This window comes from Syngnathoides biaculeatus, chromosome 3 (genome assembly GCF_019802595.1).
Source record: "Syngnathoides biaculeatus isolate LvHL_M chromosome 3, ASM1980259v1, whole genome shotgun sequence".
In the NCBI taxonomy this organism is placed as follows: Eukaryota; Metazoa; Chordata; class Actinopteri; order Syngnathiformes; family Syngnathidae; genus Syngnathoides; species Syngnathoides biaculeatus.
Window position 1 is genome coordinate 8,228,295 of NC_084642.1, and position 19,610 is coordinate 8,247,904.

The 19,610-nt window shown below is 41.9% G+C and overlaps 1 protein-coding gene across 2 annotated transcripts in view; it reads left to right on the forward strand.

Annotated features, from left to right (window-relative positions):
- myo1ea (myosin IEa) overlaps positions 1 to 19,610 on the forward strand; it is a 68,158-nt gene that overhangs the window by 37,495 nt on the left and 11,053 nt on the right. For both annotated transcript variants that reach the window (XM_061814047.1, XM_061814046.1), the window contains exons 7-19: positions 7 to 138; positions 587 to 721; positions 813 to 945; positions 2,569 to 2,765; positions 3,848 to 3,928; positions 4,449 to 4,535; positions 4,613 to 4,696; positions 6,397 to 6,564; positions 8,758 to 8,843; positions 11,026 to 11,107; positions 11,541 to 11,647; positions 13,333 to 13,431; positions 14,974 to 15,118. In XM_061814047.1, the coding sequence (XP_061670031.1) occupies positions 7 to 138; positions 587 to 721; positions 813 to 945; positions 2,569 to 2,765; positions 3,848 to 3,928; positions 4,449 to 4,535; positions 4,613 to 4,696; positions 6,397 to 6,564; positions 8,758 to 8,843; positions 11,026 to 11,107; positions 11,541 to 11,647; positions 13,333 to 13,431; positions 14,974 to 15,118 (1,536 nt within the window). The remainder of the gene's footprint in view (positions 1 to 6; positions 139 to 586; positions 722 to 812; positions 946 to 2,568; positions 2,766 to 3,847; positions 3,929 to 4,448; positions 4,536 to 4,612; positions 4,697 to 6,396; positions 6,565 to 8,757; positions 8,844 to 11,025; positions 11,108 to 11,540; positions 11,648 to 13,332; positions 13,432 to 14,973; positions 15,119 to 19,610) is intronic.

The window sequence follows — 19,610 nt, forward strand, 5'->3', positions numbered from 1 at the left end:
CATCAGGGGAAATACTTTGAGATCCAGTTCAGCAACGGCGGCGAGCCAGACGGAGGAAAAATCTCCAACTTCCTCCTGGAGAAGTCACGCGTCGTCATGAGGAATCCTGGCGAGAGGAGTTTCCATATATTCTATCAGGTGGGGGCTCTCTGCGACCTGTGGAGACACCAGGAAATGGTTGGCTCACGAATGCAGCCTGTGAGGGGAAATTCAGGATGTGGACTCAAGTGTTTGGCTGCATCTTTTAATTATTTGACATCAAACGGCGGTTGGGGCTAGAGTCCTGACTTCAGATCCATCAAACACTGTTTGGGATTGACTAAACCCGAGATTGTGAGCCACTAGGCACTCTTTCAGATCCAACTTTGGTAAAGTAATAATATTGAAATGAACTGAATGGATAAAAATTCTCACAGGCACACTTCCAACATTTTCCCAGAAACGTGGAAATGATTCGAACTGCAAGTGGGGATTTTCACCTCATGTAAATGTATTAACTTTGAGCCCTGTAATCCATCTTAACAGAATCTGATGGAGATCGTGAACTATCACAGCTTTACATGTCATTCCGTGTTTCTGTGTACAGTTGATAGAAGGAGCGAGCGACGAGCAGAAGAACAGCCTGGGAATCACAAGTTTAGATTATTACACTTACCTCAACCAATCTGGTTCTTACAAAGTGGATGACATTAACGACAAGAATGACTTCCAGGAAACCATGGTAACAACCCTACAATACATACTTGTCTCATCTTAGCGAGCGTGTCCACCGCGCCGTCCGATTTTTACCCGTTGGCCATCTCTGTTGCCAGCATGCCATGAAGGTGATTGGCATCTCGGATGCGGACTCCGCCATGGTGCTACAGATTGTGGCTGGCGTCCTTCACGTGGGCAACATCAGCTTCAAGGAAGCAGGAAACTACGCTGCTGTGGAGAGTGAAGAGTGTAAGTGGTCTCAGCTACTCGACATACTGAACTTAGAGCCAACCAGTATGCCCCACGAGTCCGTGTCTTTATTTGGTGGTCCGCGCCTCTCGTTTTTAGGTCTTACCGGCCTGTTTCTCTCTTTTTCTTCTTACCTTAGTGAGTTTCTGTCTGTCAATTGTCTGTCTGCTTTTCTGTCTTATTACTTCTTTATGTACTCAGAATAATCTTTCCAGTACTCTATGAAACTGTGGCAGAGAGGACTGGGAAAAGTGGGTCAGGGGTCTTTTACAAAACACTTTTCCACTCCGCTTTTCCTTGTGCCTGGGAAATGTTATCCAGGATGTGCAGATACATTCCCAAATTTCCCCTCATCATCGCAATACATTACGTTTCTTTAACTCTGTAATATTTGCTTGCCTCTTCCACTGACACTTCCAATTCCATCACTTTGAGCGTTATTTTGCACATGCTAGACCCAAATTGCCCATTGCGAAATCCATCACACCTATCTAAACAAACAGCGTTCTCCACCTGTTTTACGCTTGTTGCCAATTGCAGCACCATCTTGGAACATCGCATGCCTCATAGCCACCAACAGCACTCACAGAACGTTAGCGTGAACACGCAATTTAGCGCCTGCTATGTGGGATCTTCGTAAATCACCTTAATAAGGCCCTTTATGCTGTTTATATCTGTCTAGCTGTCCGATTGTCTGTGCAGTTTTGTGCAGGCTTCTGACAAGGTATTAGCTGCGGAACTTAACTACAAATACAGCTGTGGAAATGTCTCACTTTGGCGAGTTCTTTCTGGAATGCGCAGTTCAATCAACAGCAGCGCTATTGTCATGACTCATACACAAATTTGCTCGCGTGATGGCGTGCAAGGCCCTATCGTGTACCTAGCCACTTCTCTGTCTTTTTGCCTATTCAATTTATCTGTCAAATTGCATGCCAATTTTTTTTTTATCATTTTCTCACTGCCTACCTGTCCACGTGTTTGTCTATCCTTTTGGCTTTTTGCCTGACCATCTCGTCTGTCTCTCTGGCACATTCCTCCCAGCTGCCATTTTGACTAGCAAAAACAAAACCGCCCACAGTGCAACTTGGCGTGCATCCGCCATCAACAAATGGTGACTTTGCACCGACTCTCAGCAGATTGTCCCAAAAGGAGAACTATTACGCTGACGCATTCCCAGACACAGTCAATGTGCAGACTTGAGAGCCATTTCCTTTTAGGGGAAGTGAGTCACGTTAATAAGTCAGGGAGGAGCTCTCATGGGACAGCATCAACGCCATTTTGGGGCAAATGAGCTACTATATCTGCGAGCACTTTTTTTTTTTGTTTGATTTTAGCAACTTGTGTTCAGTAGTCATTTTTCATGACGTGTGGTCTTACATCATTACATAATACCAAATGTCACCATTTTCTAAATTTGAACACACTGATGTCATGCGCGGACGCTTTTCTGGTTGGAGAGACTTAACTCTTATTAATGCCACATAGAATGCGGATGTAACATTATTACAAACATCACTCCTATTTTCAATTTGCGCATTTGTCTTTTCTCTGTAGCTTGCCTTTTTACAATTTCAGATTGACAATTCCATCACACTTTCGCCGTCTTTTCCTTTTCCCTTACAGTTCTCGCGTTCCCGGCCTTCTTGCTGGGCATTGACCAGAATCGTCTAAAGGAGAAACTGACCAGCCACAAGATGGACAGCAAATGGGGAAGTGCCGTGGAGTCCATCGACGTGACCCTGAATGTGGAGCAGGCGTGTTACACCCGTGACGCCCTCTCTAAAGCGTTGCACTCACGCGTGTTTGACTTCCTGGTTGAGGTAGCTGTCACACATTGGATTTCTACACAGATTGCAGGAATTATCACACTTTCATTTTTTTTCCACATTTGATATTTTTACCTCATTTATCACGCTAGAGGACATTTCTTTGGTACATAGTTTTGTCACTCCAAGGCCCCTGATAGACCAAATACCGTAATTCCCGGCCGACAAAGTCCACCTGGTTAAAAGCCTCACCCAGTACATTTGTAAAGGAAATACCATTTGGTACATACGTACGCTGCAGCTGTGTAAAAACCGCCAGTGCCCACATTGAAACACGAGATATTTACAAAGAAAGACGGTACACAGAGAGTTTATTGGTAGTGCTGCCGCACTAACGCAAGTGACGCTGTGCTAATGCTAATGCTACCACCGCGCTAACAGGGCCGTTTTAAAAAAAATAAAAATAAAAATACCGATAAAAATCACTGAAACATGACAGTAACGCGCTAGCGCACCCCTAACAGCGCTGGCCGGAGCAGTAAAAGTCACCTCCTCGGCAGATATATTCCATATTTTCCGCTCCAGTGCCCCCTTGCGGCCGTTAGAAAAAATGCTCAAATTAGCCACATCACCACATAGACCACAGGGTTGAAAGCGTTTGAAAAAAGTCACGGCTTATAGGCCGGAAATTACGGTAAAAGTATTCGCATGAATTTACGAGAATTTGAATGAATTTAGTCAGCTAACTACTACTAAGACTCCAACCAGTGTATCGTGTACAGCTAATATGTCTATGTTTGTCTAACTATACATTCATCAAATTGCGACCTTGCTAAATAGCAAGGTAATCAGCTAGGAACGTATGGTGTACAGCTTATATGTCTCTGTTTGTCTATCTTTACATTCATCAAATTGCTACCTGGTTAATCAGCTAGGTAGCTAGCAAGAATGGGAGAACGCGGGCTAGCTCTCATTCTGTAATACATCACGTTCATCATCACAAAATAAGTGAAAATGTTTTGAATATTTGTTACATTTTTAACCAAGCTTTGTTACATGCTAATTACAGTGCATTCACCACGTTTAACCTAAATGTAATTTAATAGAGGCTCCTTTCTTTTTTCTTTTCTCTTCAGTCCATCAACAAAGCAATGGTAAAGGATCACCAGGAGTTGAATATCGGCGTTTTGGACATTTACGGATTTGAGATTTTCCAAGTGAGTGTACGACAAGCGCACACAAAGAACCATTAAATTAACAGGTATTAAGATAGGAGGTATAAACAGATTAAACACAAAGGATAAAACTTAATTACGGGTTCCATCTCTTGATTGAAAGAGCATATGCCAAGGTAGCGCTAATCTTATTATGCGTTTGTTTCATGGACTTCATGGGATTGTTGTTGCGCTGCTCTGGATTGCTCGTAAAACGTCAACATTACAGCCTGTGAATGCAATCAAATTCTGCAATTGCAATCTTCGCTCTTGCGCAGTATGAACAGGTCGCTGAGACAGGAAGATGCAGACGAGCGGCACATAAGGCCCAGGCCGAAGGTCCCATTGTATCTGCTCTCAATTGCACAATGTGGCTTTTCCTCTTTATTGCAGGCAGGCTGCTTAAACCCCCCCCGAAAACAAAGCCCAGTGAGCTCAGAGGATATCCGTCCCCAGCAGAAGACAAAGCTCACTTTAACGTGTTTGCCTTTTATTAACCGCGTATTGTCTCCCTCCGCTTTAGAAAAATGGCTTTGAGCAGTTCTGCATCAACTTTGTGAATGAAAAACTGCAGCAAATTTTCATTGAGCTGACTCTAAAGGCTGAACAGGTGACGCTCCCCACCATTGTGTGTACTTTTTATATGAATCAATAAAGTGTTTATAATCTCTTTTATGTGTGTTGTAGGAGGAATATGTTCAGGAGGGCATTAAGTGGACTCCCATTGAGTACTTCAATAACAAAATTGTCTGTGACCTCATTGAGAGCAAGGTAAATCACTTGAACAATTTAAACAATATAATAATAATAATAATAATGGTCCATGTCAGGGCGGTACGGTGTATCAGCTGGTATAAAACGCTGGCCTCACAGTTCTGAGGAACCTGGGTTCAATCCCAGCCCTCCCTGTGTGGAGTTTGCATGTTCTCTCCGCTCATAGGTGTGATTGTGAGTGTGCCCTGCGATTGGTCGGCAACCAGTTCAGTGTGTACCCCGCCTCCTGCCCGTTGACAGCTGGGATAGGCTCCAGCACTCCCCGCGACCCTCGTGAGGATAAGCGGCAAAGAAAATGGATGAATGGATGGATAGTCCATGTCACATATATTCAATGAAAAGTTGATGCATATGCTTACATTTCTCAATGAATGATCAATGTAATATTGCATTAACTGTTTTCAAAAATGTCTCCTTCATAGTCCAAAATTTTGGACACCATCAGAAAGCTACTAATCTAACAGAATGTTTATTATGTTTGTCAAGTTCGTAAGCAAAATCACCTCTTGATATAATGTCCTTCTACATCACTGCAAACTGCAACAGTGAGACGAAATCAGTGAATATGTAAATTTGCAAATGCCGAACCGGGAATATGCAGAGATTGACTGGACACTCAAATGCGCTTTGTCATCTTTAGAAAAGCAGAATCTTTCTTAAAATGTATTATTGGATGGACTGTGCGAGTCTACCTAATGTTATGGAAAAATTGGTTCTGAAACACTTGATTTCTCAATTGAGCAAGAGCTATAGGGTTGCAAAATAATAATATTTAAAATCAAACAAAATAAATAATTAGATTGGTAGATAATGAATGGAAAATATCTATTTATCATCATACAACAGAGCTATTTATAGATAAACATTGATAGAGGACCCTCTGACTATTAACACAGGACACTCCATTGAATCATCTTAACTGTTTGTTCTCAAACTCAAACAAGACAGAAGTTTTATTTTTATGCAGTATATTTAACATTATTTCAAGCCACTGAAAAATTAGATACAGTTTGAAAATCAACACTGTGCTTGAATGTGGGGAAAATCCAATGTAGAAATAATGATCGTCTTATACTGATACTTGTTGAATACAAATTGTACCGAAATAGCTGTTTAAAAACAACCTTTTTTTTTTTTTTAGAGATGATATGGAAATGTATTTACCTTAAAAGTTAAATACAACTGAACTGTACTTGGGAAGCGACTCTTTTGTGTAGAATGTAATATCCTGCGTAAACTAGTCGATGTGACTACAATACTTAAAGTAGAATCGTCCTCTTTCAACAGGGAGCTTAGTGTGTGATTAAGCGTGATTAAAATGAGATTCATCCATCCCGCTGAGATGTTTAAGAGATTTAAAACAAGCTGGTTGTGTCATACATGATGCTTGAGCTGCAGGTTCACATTGCCCTGAACAAGGCGCCGCTGGGCCCTCTGTGAGTGTCCGTAATTGCAATGTGGCCCATGATGATACCAAGTTTGGACCCTACTACTGTCCTACATCATGCAAATTCAAACCCTGAACCTCAGAACTGTGAGGCAGCTTTCTATAAATAACCATTTTAAATAGGTTCTCCCCATACATAGTTAAATGGAAGTTAGAGTTGGCAGAAATTATCAACAAAATAACCTGTACCATATTTTTTAGATTAAGGGTTAGGGACGTGATAAACCAGTGTTTTTCCCGGTCTTTCCAGAACCCGCCCGGCATCATGAGCATCCTGGACGACGTGTGCGCCACCATGCACGCGGTCGGCGGGGGGGCTGACCAGACCATGCTGCAGAAGCTCCGCATGCAGATAAACACTCACGAGCACTTCAACAGCTGGAACCAAGGCTTTATCATCCACCACTACGCCGGCAAGGTCTGTCGGGTCTCTATAAACGCGAACGCCCACTCATGAGGCACACACACACAGCACAAAGGTCCGACGACGTGTATGAAAGAATCTCTCATTAGTGTGATGCTAGACTTATTGATTAAATGATACTGTTGTTGTTCTTGTAATTGTAATATCAGCATCATCCTGAGAGCTGATATTTATATTTTGGTTACGCTATCAAAGCAAAATATTAGAAACCCCTCTCAGTATATGATGCTGTACAGCTCTACAAACCACAATCACGATAAACATTGAATGAATAACTCTGACAGTTGTCAGTCATCACACAGAGTTACTAGTTTGGAATCAGAAATCAAGGGGAATGTTTTTTTTGGTCATACAAAAATGCTTGCAATACCTCAACATTATCATTTATGATGACAATTTGACATTTTGGTACAGATTTTAACAAAAATCATGGAAGTTGATTCACATGATTTGCCTTCGCGGGACACACAAAATCATGCGCCGGGCCAGATCTGGCCCCCAGGCCTTGCATTTGACACCTGCGGTACACCACTATCATGAGCTTATGCAATAGGTCAGGGGTGTCAAACTAATTTTTCTCGTGGGCCACATCGCTGTTCCGGTTTCCCTCAGAGGGCCGTTATGACTGTGGAACAAAAAATATTTAATCATCAATTTATGCACTAGTTTTGGAATCAGAAATGGAGGGTAGTGTGTTTTTCAACTATTCACATTTGGTAACACAAAAAATGCTTGTAATATTTCAACTTTATCATTTATGATTTATGACCATTTGAAATTTTGGTAGGTGACACGGTGGAGCAGCTGGTAAAAAGTCGGCCTCACAGTTCGTAGGACCCGGGTTTGATCCCGTCCCCGCCTGTGTGGAGTGCGCGTGTTCGCCCCGTGCCTGTGTGGGTTTTCTCCGCGCACTCCGGTTTCCTCCCACATCCCCAAAACATGCAACATTAATTGGACCCTCTAAATTGCCCCTAGGTGTGACTGTGAGTGCGGCTGTTTGTCTCCATGTGCCCCGCGAATGGCCGGCAACCAGTTCAGCGTGTTCCCCGCCATCTGCCCGTTGACAGCTGGGATAGGCTCCAGCACTCCCTGCGGCCCTCGTGAGGATAAGCGGCAAAGAGAATGGATGGATGGATGAAATTTTGGTACGAGACTCATGAAAATTGACATACTAGATTTGACTTTGCGGGCCACATAATATCATGTGGCGGGCCGGGTCTGACCCCCGAGCCTTGAGTTTGACACCAGTGCAATAGGTCATGTTGTGAATAGAAACACTAAAAAACACTAAATGCTACCAAAAATAATAAGCTGGTGTCTTGATATCGTAGTGATACGGCTTGTTGCATGAACTGATGAAGCCTGCTCGAGCGAGAGTTGAAACCAGTTGCGATCCGTTCAATTCCCGGAGAATGAAATGAGAATATTAACAGCCCCATTTTTTTAAGCGTGGTAAGAGATTGAAGGAAACTCACATCTCAAGGCACTTGTGTATATTTTTGTACTTTCGCTCACTCGTCCTCCCTGTATTTATGACCCGCAAGTTACTCCACCTTGTAAAGCGGTTAGCGGTGTGCAGCATTATTAAATTGTTATTTTAGCGGTGTCAGTATGGGTATTGCTGCTGCTCCTTATAAATATAGCTTACACTTACTTCTGGTGATGATGTCATCACTTTTTGGTGGGGTTTAAACTTAACACCTTTTAGCATTTTTTGCCTTTTCGTCTGCTTTGTCAATTTCTATCAGTTCAGAAGACCTGTTACGTAACAACGCGACACTTAATATGCGGCCTTTGGTTTTTTTGTTTTTTTGTTTCATAATTCACATCGCGGGCTCTGGCGGTCGGTCGTCCTCCTCCAGATGTTTGGTGGCCTCGGCCTGGCACGCATGCCGCATGCTTAATGAGCCATGCCGTAATGACTTGAGGGGCTCCCACGACCAGGCTATAAACATTCCTCCGTTCTCAGGCTGCTAAAGCGAAGGGATAACGTGGATCAATTTATGCTCAACCTTTAATACCACACCTGGGAGGATTTTTTTTTTTTTTCTTCACCAAACACTCTTCCCCGCAACCTCATAAAATACAATCCATTGATGAAGAGCAATATTATTTTCCCCACATGCTGTTTTGATCGAGCTCAAGGTTTATATACTGTAGGTTAACCTTCCGTAACGGCCTTTGCAGGTGTCCTACGACGCAGAAGGATTCTGTGAAAGGAACCGAGATGTCCTGTTCAATGACCTCATCGAGTTGATGCAGAGCAGTCAAATGTGAGTAACGTCTATTAATTTGGAGCCACACCTGATCACATTGGAATCATATTTGTTGTTCTTTTGCAAAAGCGGGTTTGTTTTCAATGGCAGTCCAGAGCAATGGTGAGCATGGTAAGGAAGTGAATTTTCTCATTGATTCTCATTGGGTGAAGGAATTGACAAATAATATATGAGCAAAAGATGAAGAATTGTTCAGTAAAAAAAGAGAGGGGACTTTAAAACTGAGAACACTTATATCTAAGTTATTTCCATTGATCCGTTCCAGCCTCCGTCCCAGGAAAGCAAAAGTTTTTGTTTTTGATATGGAAAAGTAAAACTATAGTTGTTATGAAAAGAAAAATCTCCCTCCTGCTCAAAGTCCTGGCCCAATTCTCTTCTGTCGCTTCTTACTCCCCATTCTACTTCGTCAGCCAAATCACACTGCAGAATGAGACGGTACGATCCCGAGGAATCAAGTTCTCATAAAGAACTGCGCCATTTCTTTATTAAAAACATAACACAAAAGTGTGGCGGTTTTGGGAGCGCTGGAATGACATTTGAGTTCATTTCAATGCGGACAATTGGATGGACAAGTAAATGGAGACGCTGGACATGCGATACAACGTGAGAATCTCAGGAAGGAAGGGAACGGCCTCGTTCTTGAGCACAGCGGGTTCAATGAGAAGAAAGGGATGACCGGTGTCCACTGGAGGTTCTGAGCGCATGCAACCTGCGGGGCCTTTGTTCTCTGGCCACCCAGGTTTTGGGGCCGCGCTCAAATCTAAATAAACCGACGTCGAAGAATTCCAATACAAGAAAGAACAATAAAATAATAACAGAGTGTAAACTTTAGAGCAGCTCAGTGTATTTTTTTTCCTAATGTCAGAACAAAAGGAGGTGAAAACCTGTACAAGGATTATAGATATTTTTTTTATCCTAATAGCATAATTGCCCGGGATATTTTTCCATGTTGTCATAAAACAAAAAAGATCAATAAACAGGAAGAGTTGAATTGTCTTCATTCTAACCTTGGGGATGACAATAAAGTGGATGAGTAAGAATATTTAATACACAGCCATAAAGTGGGGGGAAAAAAAATCTAATCAAATAAAAAAAAAAAATCAAATCATATTTTTTATTTTCCTACTCAATCAGTTGGAAAATGACTTGGGCACTTATGGTGCTGAGCTAACAATATGGAAAATAAATAAAAAGGTCAGATCAGATCATCAAGGTGGGTCATTGAGATGCACTGCTGTAACATCAAATTTACTGCACTTACCGGTAATTATTTTCCAAATGAATAATACAGTGGACTAATTATTGCCCAGGTAAATCTCACTTAACCAGAGCAAAGGTGATCCAAAGAGTCGCAGACGTGAATTAAACTAAGCTCTAGTTTTGTTGGAGACAACAGAGATGACAAGTTTACGTCGAATTGTGTCCGGAAAATATTGTCATAACGGTATAGGTACAAAAACGCATTACATGTTCAAACTAAATATTTTGCTGATGTGTGCGTGCGAGGCTTCCTTTTGCCTTAATTACACTTCATAAAACGGAATGTAATGGAGAAAACGATTGTTTTATGGCTCATCATGAGCTAATATTTATATTTTACAAAAATGTATTGTTTTTTTTCCTTTTTTTAAAAAAAAAAATAGGAGGGGCTGGATCAGATTGCAATTTTAATTCATTTAAATTGAGAAAACAGATTTGATATACACGCCTGCGTGATCACAGACTAAATTCAACTTGTCGGCACCGCTCTATTTGGTAATATTTACATTTACAGTACTATCCTTGTTTCATATCTCTGATGAATATTCATCACATCACACAAAGACTATGTGGGAGCCAGTCTGACCATACAGATAGGGTTGCATGTTAAATAAAGAACTACAAGGCATTTCGGGTCACGCGTTTCGGGTCATCATCCGTTCCCTGATAAAGTATTAAAAAAAAAAAAAAAAAAAAAAGCCCACAAATGTTTGTGTTTCTGCTTTCACGAGGGCGATTCGAATCCTTTCCCACACTCCCGACCTTCAGTTGGATTTGCCGTTTAAATGGTTGACACTGGTTGAAGGCCTTTTTTTTTTGTGTGTGTGTTGTAGAATCATTAACTGCACTTTGGTTTCAGTGATGATGTTGAATGAATGTTGATAGCGACTCACTCTGCTCACCTTTGCCCTCCGCACAGCGCTTTCTTCAGAGCGCTCTTCCCCGAAAACCTCAACGCGGAGAAGAAGGGTCGGCCCACTACTGCAGGCAGTAAAATTAAGGTGATTTTCTGTGTGTGTGTGCGTGTTTCTGTGTGTGCATGTAAGTGTGTTTGTGTGTTTTGATTTTGTGTGTATGTCTGTAAGTGCACATCTGTTTTTGTGTGTGTGTACGTATATGTGTGTTGTTAATGTTTATATTTCTGTGTGTATGTTGTTTTAGGCATTGGCTACTCAAGATATCCTTTACAAAACGCCAGATCATTTGTATGATATGCTTACTGGACATAACATTAGAAACAGTACAAAAGCTTGAATCAAACATTCTACAGTACCTTATGCTAAGTTTTGATTGACACTGTCACAGAGGGCTCGCGGTGGTTATTTCCTGGGTTTACCTTTTTTAGCTCCTTGAGCATTTTTTGTGTCGGATCTCTCTATATTTTGCAAAGGTCAGCTTACTAATTACAGTACTGCCTTGTTTCCAATCACCCAGAAACAAGCCAACGACCTGGTGAGCACGCTGATGAAATGTACGCCGCATTACATCCGCTGCATCAAACCCAACGAGACCAAGAAACCCAGAGATTGGGAAGAGGGCCGGTAAGCGAGCTTGTCATCCCGACTTCTTTCTTCATCGCTTGCTTCCTTTCTCCTCCATCTGAACGCCATCTTGACTACGAGTCTGGGACGTTCCCCTTCTTTATCGCTTTCTTTCAGTTTCCCGCTCACGGGGCCGAGAGGTACTTCGTGTATTGTTCACGGTCTTATGAACTTCCTGTTGTGAGTCCGGCCCATTAATTAACACCGGAACCCCTGTTTTGACAGGAAGTCGGATTGTACGAAATAGATTGTTGGGGGCACATGTTAGGGGAAAAGTAGCTCATATGCATACAATGCCAAAGTTGTGAGTCATGTCGTAACATTCTCTGTGTACCTTTGTGTTAATATTTGGAAATCTGTTGGAGGAATTCATGTTAAATCCCAAAACTAGTCCACTATGACTGACACGTGAAAAAAAAAAAAAAAGAATTAAGCAGTTGAATGTTTCAACACAGATTTTTTAAGTCTATTCATATTATAATTACCGTAATTTCAAGCCTACAGAGCGCACCTGATTATAAGCCTCACCCAGTACATTTGGAAAGGAAATACCATTTGGTACATACATAAGCCGTGTGTAAAAGCCGCAAGTCCCCACATTGAACACGAGATATTTACAAAGATGGTACACAAGAGTTTTCAGAGTTTTAATATCTTAGCTTAGCTTAACATAACAACAACACGGTAGCACGAACTGGGATGGTAAAAAAAAACCAACATGGTAGGACAGAACTAACAGGGCCGGTTAGATTAAAAAAAAAAAAAAAAAATTACCTAAATCACTGAGACGTAGCAGTTACACAGCAGCAATGTGCTAGTGCGCCGCTAATGGTAGCGTGGCGCTAACAGGGCCAGTTAAAAAAAAACATACTGGTAAAAATCACTAAGACACGGCAGCAACACGCTAGCGCAGCACTAACAGGGCCGGTTAAAAAAAAAAAAAAAACATACCAGTAAAAGTCACTTCCTCTGCGCATATATTCCTCTTGTCACTCTTACCTTTTCCCCTCGATTGCCCCCTTGCAGCCGTTAGGAAAAATGCACAAATTAGCCGCATCACCAAATAAACCGCAGGGTTGAAAGCGTGTGAAAAAAGTCGCGACTATATAGGCCGAAAATTATGGTACCTCTAAGCAGTCACTGTGATTTGTCGGGCACGAACATGAGCGCGCGCCATCGCACCCGCGAATCTGCACAGTCAAGCACGAAAAATCACATGCGTAAAATTTGTGACGAGTAGAAATACATAGATATTGAACGACGTCGCTTATTTTGTGTAGTATTGACCAATGTTCCCTCAGTGAACCATAGCTTGACGTCTTTTTTTGAAGCACACGGTCTCTTAACAACGAGCTGCTGCTCAGTGCTCAGCCTACTTCTACTTCCTAGTTTACCTGACACCGCCCCGCTGCGCTCTTAAAGGGGTACACTCATAATTACAAACAGAACACACACCTGCAACTTTATATCTGCAGGCATGACTGACCACACCCGTACATTTTTCAAATGTGAGTGACTCCTCAAAGGTAAAAAAGTCAGATGGCAGGTGCTCACTTTACGTACTAGGCTTTTATGGAGTACGTATTAGGCTTTTATGGAGGTCAACACTGTGACCTAATATTTAAAAAAAAAAAAAAAAAAGTCAGCCAACATGTTGTTGATCATAGTGTTTGTTGTGTGTCCAGTGTGAAGCACCAGGTGGAATATCTGGGCCTGAAGGAGAACATTAGGGTGAGGCGTGCTGGCTACGCCTACCGCCGTGTCTTCAGGAAGTTCCTCAACAGGTAACATTTTTGGAGCTTCAGTCATTTTCGTGTTAAACGACAAAGGCCATTTGGGAGGCAGAATGGTTTAAGTTTCAGTTAAAAGTTGGACACCGTGGGGAATCACTACTAATGTCAGAATCCATCCATCCAGCTTCTTATCCGCTTATCCTCACAAGGGTCACGTGAGTGCTTGGGCAGGAGGGGGGTACACCCTGATCTGGTTGCGAGCCAATCGAAGGGGACATAAGAGACAAACAGACACACTCACAATCACACCTAGGGACAATTTAGAGTCTCCAATTAATGTTGCTTGTTTTGGGGATGTGGGAGGAAACCGGAGCGCCTGGAGGAAATCCAGGCAGGCACGGGGAGAACATGCAAACTCCACGCAGGGAGGGCTGGGATTGAACCCGGGTCCTTAGAACTGTGAGGCCAACGCTCTACAGCTGCACCTAATAACAGAATCCATCCATCCATTTTGTGAGCCGCTCATCCTCACAAGGGTCACAGGGAGTGCTGGCTCCTATCTAGCTGTCATCGGGCAGGAGGCGGGGTACACCCTGAACTGGTTGCCAGCCAATCGCAGGGCACTTAGAGACAGACAAACACCCGCACTCACAATCACACCTAGGGGCAATTTAGAGTGTCCAATTAATGTTGCATGTTTCTGGGGTGTGGGAGGAAACCGGAGAGCCCGGAGAAAACCTACGCAGGAACGGTGAGAACATGCAAACTCCACACAGGGAGGGCTGGAATTTAACCCGGGTCCTCAGAACTGTGAGGCCAACGCGCTACAGCTGCACCTAATAACAGAATCAGTTTGTATTTTTTTTGTATCCTTTATTTACACGTGTGGAAAACATCATCATTAAGATTTAAATATAAAAAAAATATATAACTGTGTGGGATTAAATTAAAGAGAATCGGCATTGATAAAAGGACGATTTCAAACAGTTGAACATTTGGCTGCAATCACATCAGTTAATAAAACTCTTTTCTTGATTAGGATAGATGACGCGTGATCTCCAAACGCGTCCGTTCAAAGGACTTTGAAATGCCAAATACAATATACAACGTTACAATATTTCCTGCGGGGAAGTAACTGGTGTTTTGCATCTTAACGGAATGGAAATTTCAATGCGCAGGAACCATCAGCCGTCATTGGCTTTCACGACTGAGCGCTCTGAAATGTGTTCAAAGTGGCTATAAAAATGACTTCAAAACAAGTCTTAAATCTGCAAGTACCGCGCTTTAATTGCCTGCATGCAAAATGCTTAAAGCGTGTTTTGATGTCCTCGTGACAGTCCGAATCTCGTACAGTGCACATCTGTCATTTAACATCATTTTAAAGAGACTGAAAAACTCCCCGGGAATGATGCACGACTGGTCGGACCCCAAAGCGGACGCAAAATAACTCAAAGTCTTCGGGAAAGCGAAGTACAAAACTGAAACACAAATAAGCAAAGCGCTACTGACTGGAATAGAAAATAGTCTTCGACAAAGTTCAAAGAGTGACGAAGCGAGGAAGGAATACAAAGCAGTTGATCTTTCTTTTTGCAGGTACGCCATCCTGACCAAAGAGTCGTGGCCCTCGTGGCAGGGAGACGAAAAACAAGGCGTGCTTCACCTCATGCGCTCCGTCAACATGGACCAGGATCAGTTCCAGCTGGGTCGCACCAAGGTGTTCGTCAAAGCCCCCGAGTCGGTACGTTTGGCCTCACAGCGTCGCCTCCTCTGCGCGTTTTAGTCGAGCCGCCGCCGTACGTTTTGATGAAAGTCCACGGCAAACTAAATTCAGTCGCCAGTAGGGAAAATCTGCTTTGGTCTGAACACAAAACAGCGAATAGGTGGTTAAAAGCCGTCCTTCTCCATGTATGAGTGCGGTCTTTGTCCTCACTAGTAAGATGGTTTTTACACTACTTTACTGTACTATATATTTGCACACTTATAGAACAACTTTGGCATTATAATATGACAAATGTGTTAGTATGAAGGCAAAACTGAAGAAAATATCTCCATGCTACTAGTAAAAATATACAATATACCAGTAGTAAAAAGGAGATGTCAACTAGTTAAAAGTTTTAGCTCACTAGTAATGTAGTTACCATAATTTCCGGCCTAAAGAGCGCACCGGATTATAAGACTCACCCAGTACATTTGTAAAGGAAATACGATTTGGTACATGCATAAGCTGCACCTGTGTAAAAGCCACAAGTGCCCACATTGAAACACGAGATATTTACAAAGAAAGACGGTACACAGAAAGAGCTTTTAAAGTTTTAATACCTTAGCTTAGCTCATGATAGCAACTCACGGTAGCACAAACAGGGCTGTTTAAAAAAAAAAAAAAAAATAGGTACAAAAAAAAAAAAAACAGCCACGGCAGCTACACATTAACAACACGGTAGCACAGCACTAACAGAGCCATATATATATATATATATATATATATATATATATATATGCCTAAATCACTGAGACACAGCAGTAACACAGCAGAAATACGCTACCCCAGCGCGGAGTGGCGCTAACAGGGCGGGTAAAAAAAAAAAAAAAAAACCACAGGTAAAAATCACTGAGACACGACAGCAACACGGTGGCACAGCGCTAAAAAAAAAAACACCGGTAAAAATCACTGAGACCCGAAAGTAACACAGGCAGCAACATGCTAGCGCAGCGCTAACAGCACCAGTTAAAGAAAAACAAAACCGGTAAAAATCACTGACACGTGGTTGTAACACGGCAGCAACACGCTACAACAGCACTAAGAGAGCCGGTAAAAAAAAAAAAAACATACCGGTAAAAGTCACTTTCTCAGCACATATATTCCACTGGTCTCACTTTTACCTTTTCCGCTCGAGTGCCCCCTTGCGGCCGTTATAAAAAATGCACAAATTAACCGCATCACCGCATAAGCCGCAGGGTTGAAAGCGTGTGGAAAAAAAGTCGCGGCTTATAGGCCGGAAATTACAGTATTCTACTAGTATGCTAAAGTTGTCCTGCTACTTTGCTGAAATGTCATTTACCAAGTGCGCTCAATAGTCTTGCGAGAGAGGACAAAAAGCAAACTAGTGCGGTACATGGACTTCAAGCTGGATCTCAGGGGTATAGAATAAATTCTCACATAGCTTTGCGTCGTCATGAGTATCCCAAAATCAAGGGCAGCTGCTCGTCTTTGGGGAGGCGATGCCACCCGAGCCCTCGCGCCGCGTCAGCATTGACTCAACAAAGTACGCAGTGTGGTGAGTTGACTCGGCATCCATTAGGCTCGTCTTTTTTCCACCCCGGCCCTTTTCAATGAAAGCGCCGCTTGTGTCCAGTCTGCGCTCACGCTCGGTAAGATTTGTATACATCCCACCCGCGCTGGCGCGCGCGTGTGTAGAAATGAATGCACAGGCAAGTTAGTCTTAATTCATCCTCACAGCTGATGCTGAATGTCACTTATTCACCAGCAGCCCCCACCCAACCCCCGCTTCACGCGCAAAGTCCACGTCACTGAGGTGCGCTTATGAAAGTCAAATATCACACGGAATGAAAGCGGCTGACAGGCTTCTCAAAACAAACCTTTCGCTGCGATAAGACAGAAGCTGGCTAATTACTTTTCAGACAAGCGAAGATTGTGTGACGCCGAACCAGATGGTCGCAAAGGGCCAAGGTGGCGATTGACGATCCGGTCAGAACTTCGATTCGTGCAGCTAAGCCCGATGTTGCGCACACAACGGCCGAAGTGACATTTTGCGTTGAAACGGTGCACGGTGACTCGGCTGGAACACGATGGCCTCACAGTTCTCAGGACCCGGGTTCGTTCCCGGCCCCGCCTGTGTGGAGTTTCCATGTTCTTCCCGTGCCTCCGCGGGTTTTCTTCGGGCACTCCGGTTTCCTCCCAGATCCCAAAAACATGCAACATTAATTGGACACTCTAAATTGCCCCTAGGTGTAATCGTGAGTGTGTCTGTTTGTCTCTATGTGCCTTGCGATTGGTTGGCGACCAGTTTACAGTGTACCTTGCCTAGTGTCCATTGACAGCTGGGATAGGCTCCAGCACTCCCCGTGACCCTCGTGAGGATAAGCAGCAAAAAAAATGGATGGACGGAACTACAAGCCTAGCAATACACTCCACAATAGTTATCCCGTGTCAATAATATTATTCTTCACAATTTGTTTTAGCTGTAAAAAATTCTTTTTGAGAATTTTAAACTTTATTACTAAATATATACAGTACCAGTACCAACATGCAAAGTAAATATTTGAGCTTTTTTTAGTTGTTTTTTTTTTGCCGTGATAATTTCATCGGCAAGATAATGACGATGCTTCAATGAATTTCTACATGTCAAATATTGGACATAAAAATGCACATTTATAAAAAAAAACAATGAAGAGTTTGTTTTCAAAATGAGACATATCCGTTTTTTTCATTTTGAGAAAAGGGCTTGGTATTGAAGTGAAAACAATAAACTCAATTTATGTTTCTAACTATTGGGCGATGGAAAGAGATGCTAAAAAGTAACTAAACACCATACTACAAAAAAATATTGGCTTTAATATTCACCGAGTTTTTTTTATGACAAATTTCATTTTTTCTCCAAAATGAGACATATCCAAACATTCTATTCTTGGCAAAGTGAGACATATCCAAATTTCGACTTAAACCTTCAGGAGCAGCTGTATTTTTTTTTTTTTTTTAAATAAGTTGCTTTTGATAGGCAATCATGAAAACTATTTGCCCTTCAAGATTTCAAGCATTTTAAAATAATATTTAAGACCATGACCACCACATTTAGAGAGTTAGGTATCAGAAATAAGGGTCAGTCACAATTTTCACAATTAGCTCACTAATGTCAGATGTTGAAAAAGGAGATGAAAAAAATGAGAATTTCTTTTAAAAAGGTGTTTTTCAGTTATTTAGAAACTGTTTGTTTGTTCAGTATGAGGTCTTGGAAAGGCTGAGTTTACATCATTGTAATTTTGTGTATCTGTATGCGATTCTGCAATCCGACATCTGCAGGCATTGTGTCACTCAGTTGATTAATTTTGTTTATACGTTGACGTGAGATCATTAAGAAAGTAAACTGCTTCAAACCAGTCTACCAAGGTTAATATGGGTTGCGAGGGATACCAGCAGAAAAAAAAAATAGGTAGTCGATCTCATACACACATCTCCAAAATGAAATCAGTTTCAAACTCACAAATTCACTGTTTGAAATCTGACTCATTGAGTCTGCTTTCTTGTGATTTTATTTATAGTTGTCGCTGTCGGGGGAAAGAACACTGCAGAATAGGATATAAGTCTGTAGTAATAATAACAGTATTCATAATGCTCATAGACAGATGAGGATGAGAACTGAAGTATTAAATTGCAATAATTTCATAAAGAATTAAAATTAAATGGGAAAAGCACCCTCACAATGGGACAGCCTGCAAGTAAACCAGCACAATCACTGATTCATTTATTCGATATTATTAAACATTGATAAACAAAATACAAGACTTAGTTCTCTCTCAAACGTGGGCGCAGCCATTTTGGATGATGATGTGGAAGATACCGGAACTTCCCTCTAGACGAATTCTGATTGGATGCTGCTTGCTTCAGCAGCGCACGCTGATTGAACAAAATTATGTCGCATTTTGCTCTAAATAAGATCTCGATATGTCGCATTTTGAAATAAAACGCGATCTTCCTTGGCTGATAGAGAACGATATGCCGCACTTTGAACAAAATTCAGAGTATCCCGATAACTCCCATTCGGAGCTGGATAATTTTGGCGCGAGTTTCGTAAATCTGAAAAAAATGCCTATGTCGCGTTTTGAAAACAAACTCTTCAAATACATTTTGAACAGGGATATGACTGTATTGTTCATGGATCGTTTTTATCAAAAATAGTTTTTATAAAGGATGGTTCTAAACACATTTGAGTCTGTCGCCTTCTTTCCCCACTGAAATGAAAAACATTACTAACGATGATTACCGGTAAATATATCATTTGCTTCAGTTCAACGGCTATTGTACACCTTAGTGACCTGGAGATATTGTAATACATACACAAACATGTATCAGCTGTAATAATCTAATAATAATGTAATAAATGAGTTGTTCTTTGAAGACGAGAGAGGATGAATGCCTGTGAGTATTTTAATATTATTAGTCTCCACGCCTGTATTCCACTAATAAAGGATATTGGCAAGATGTCTGCACGTGG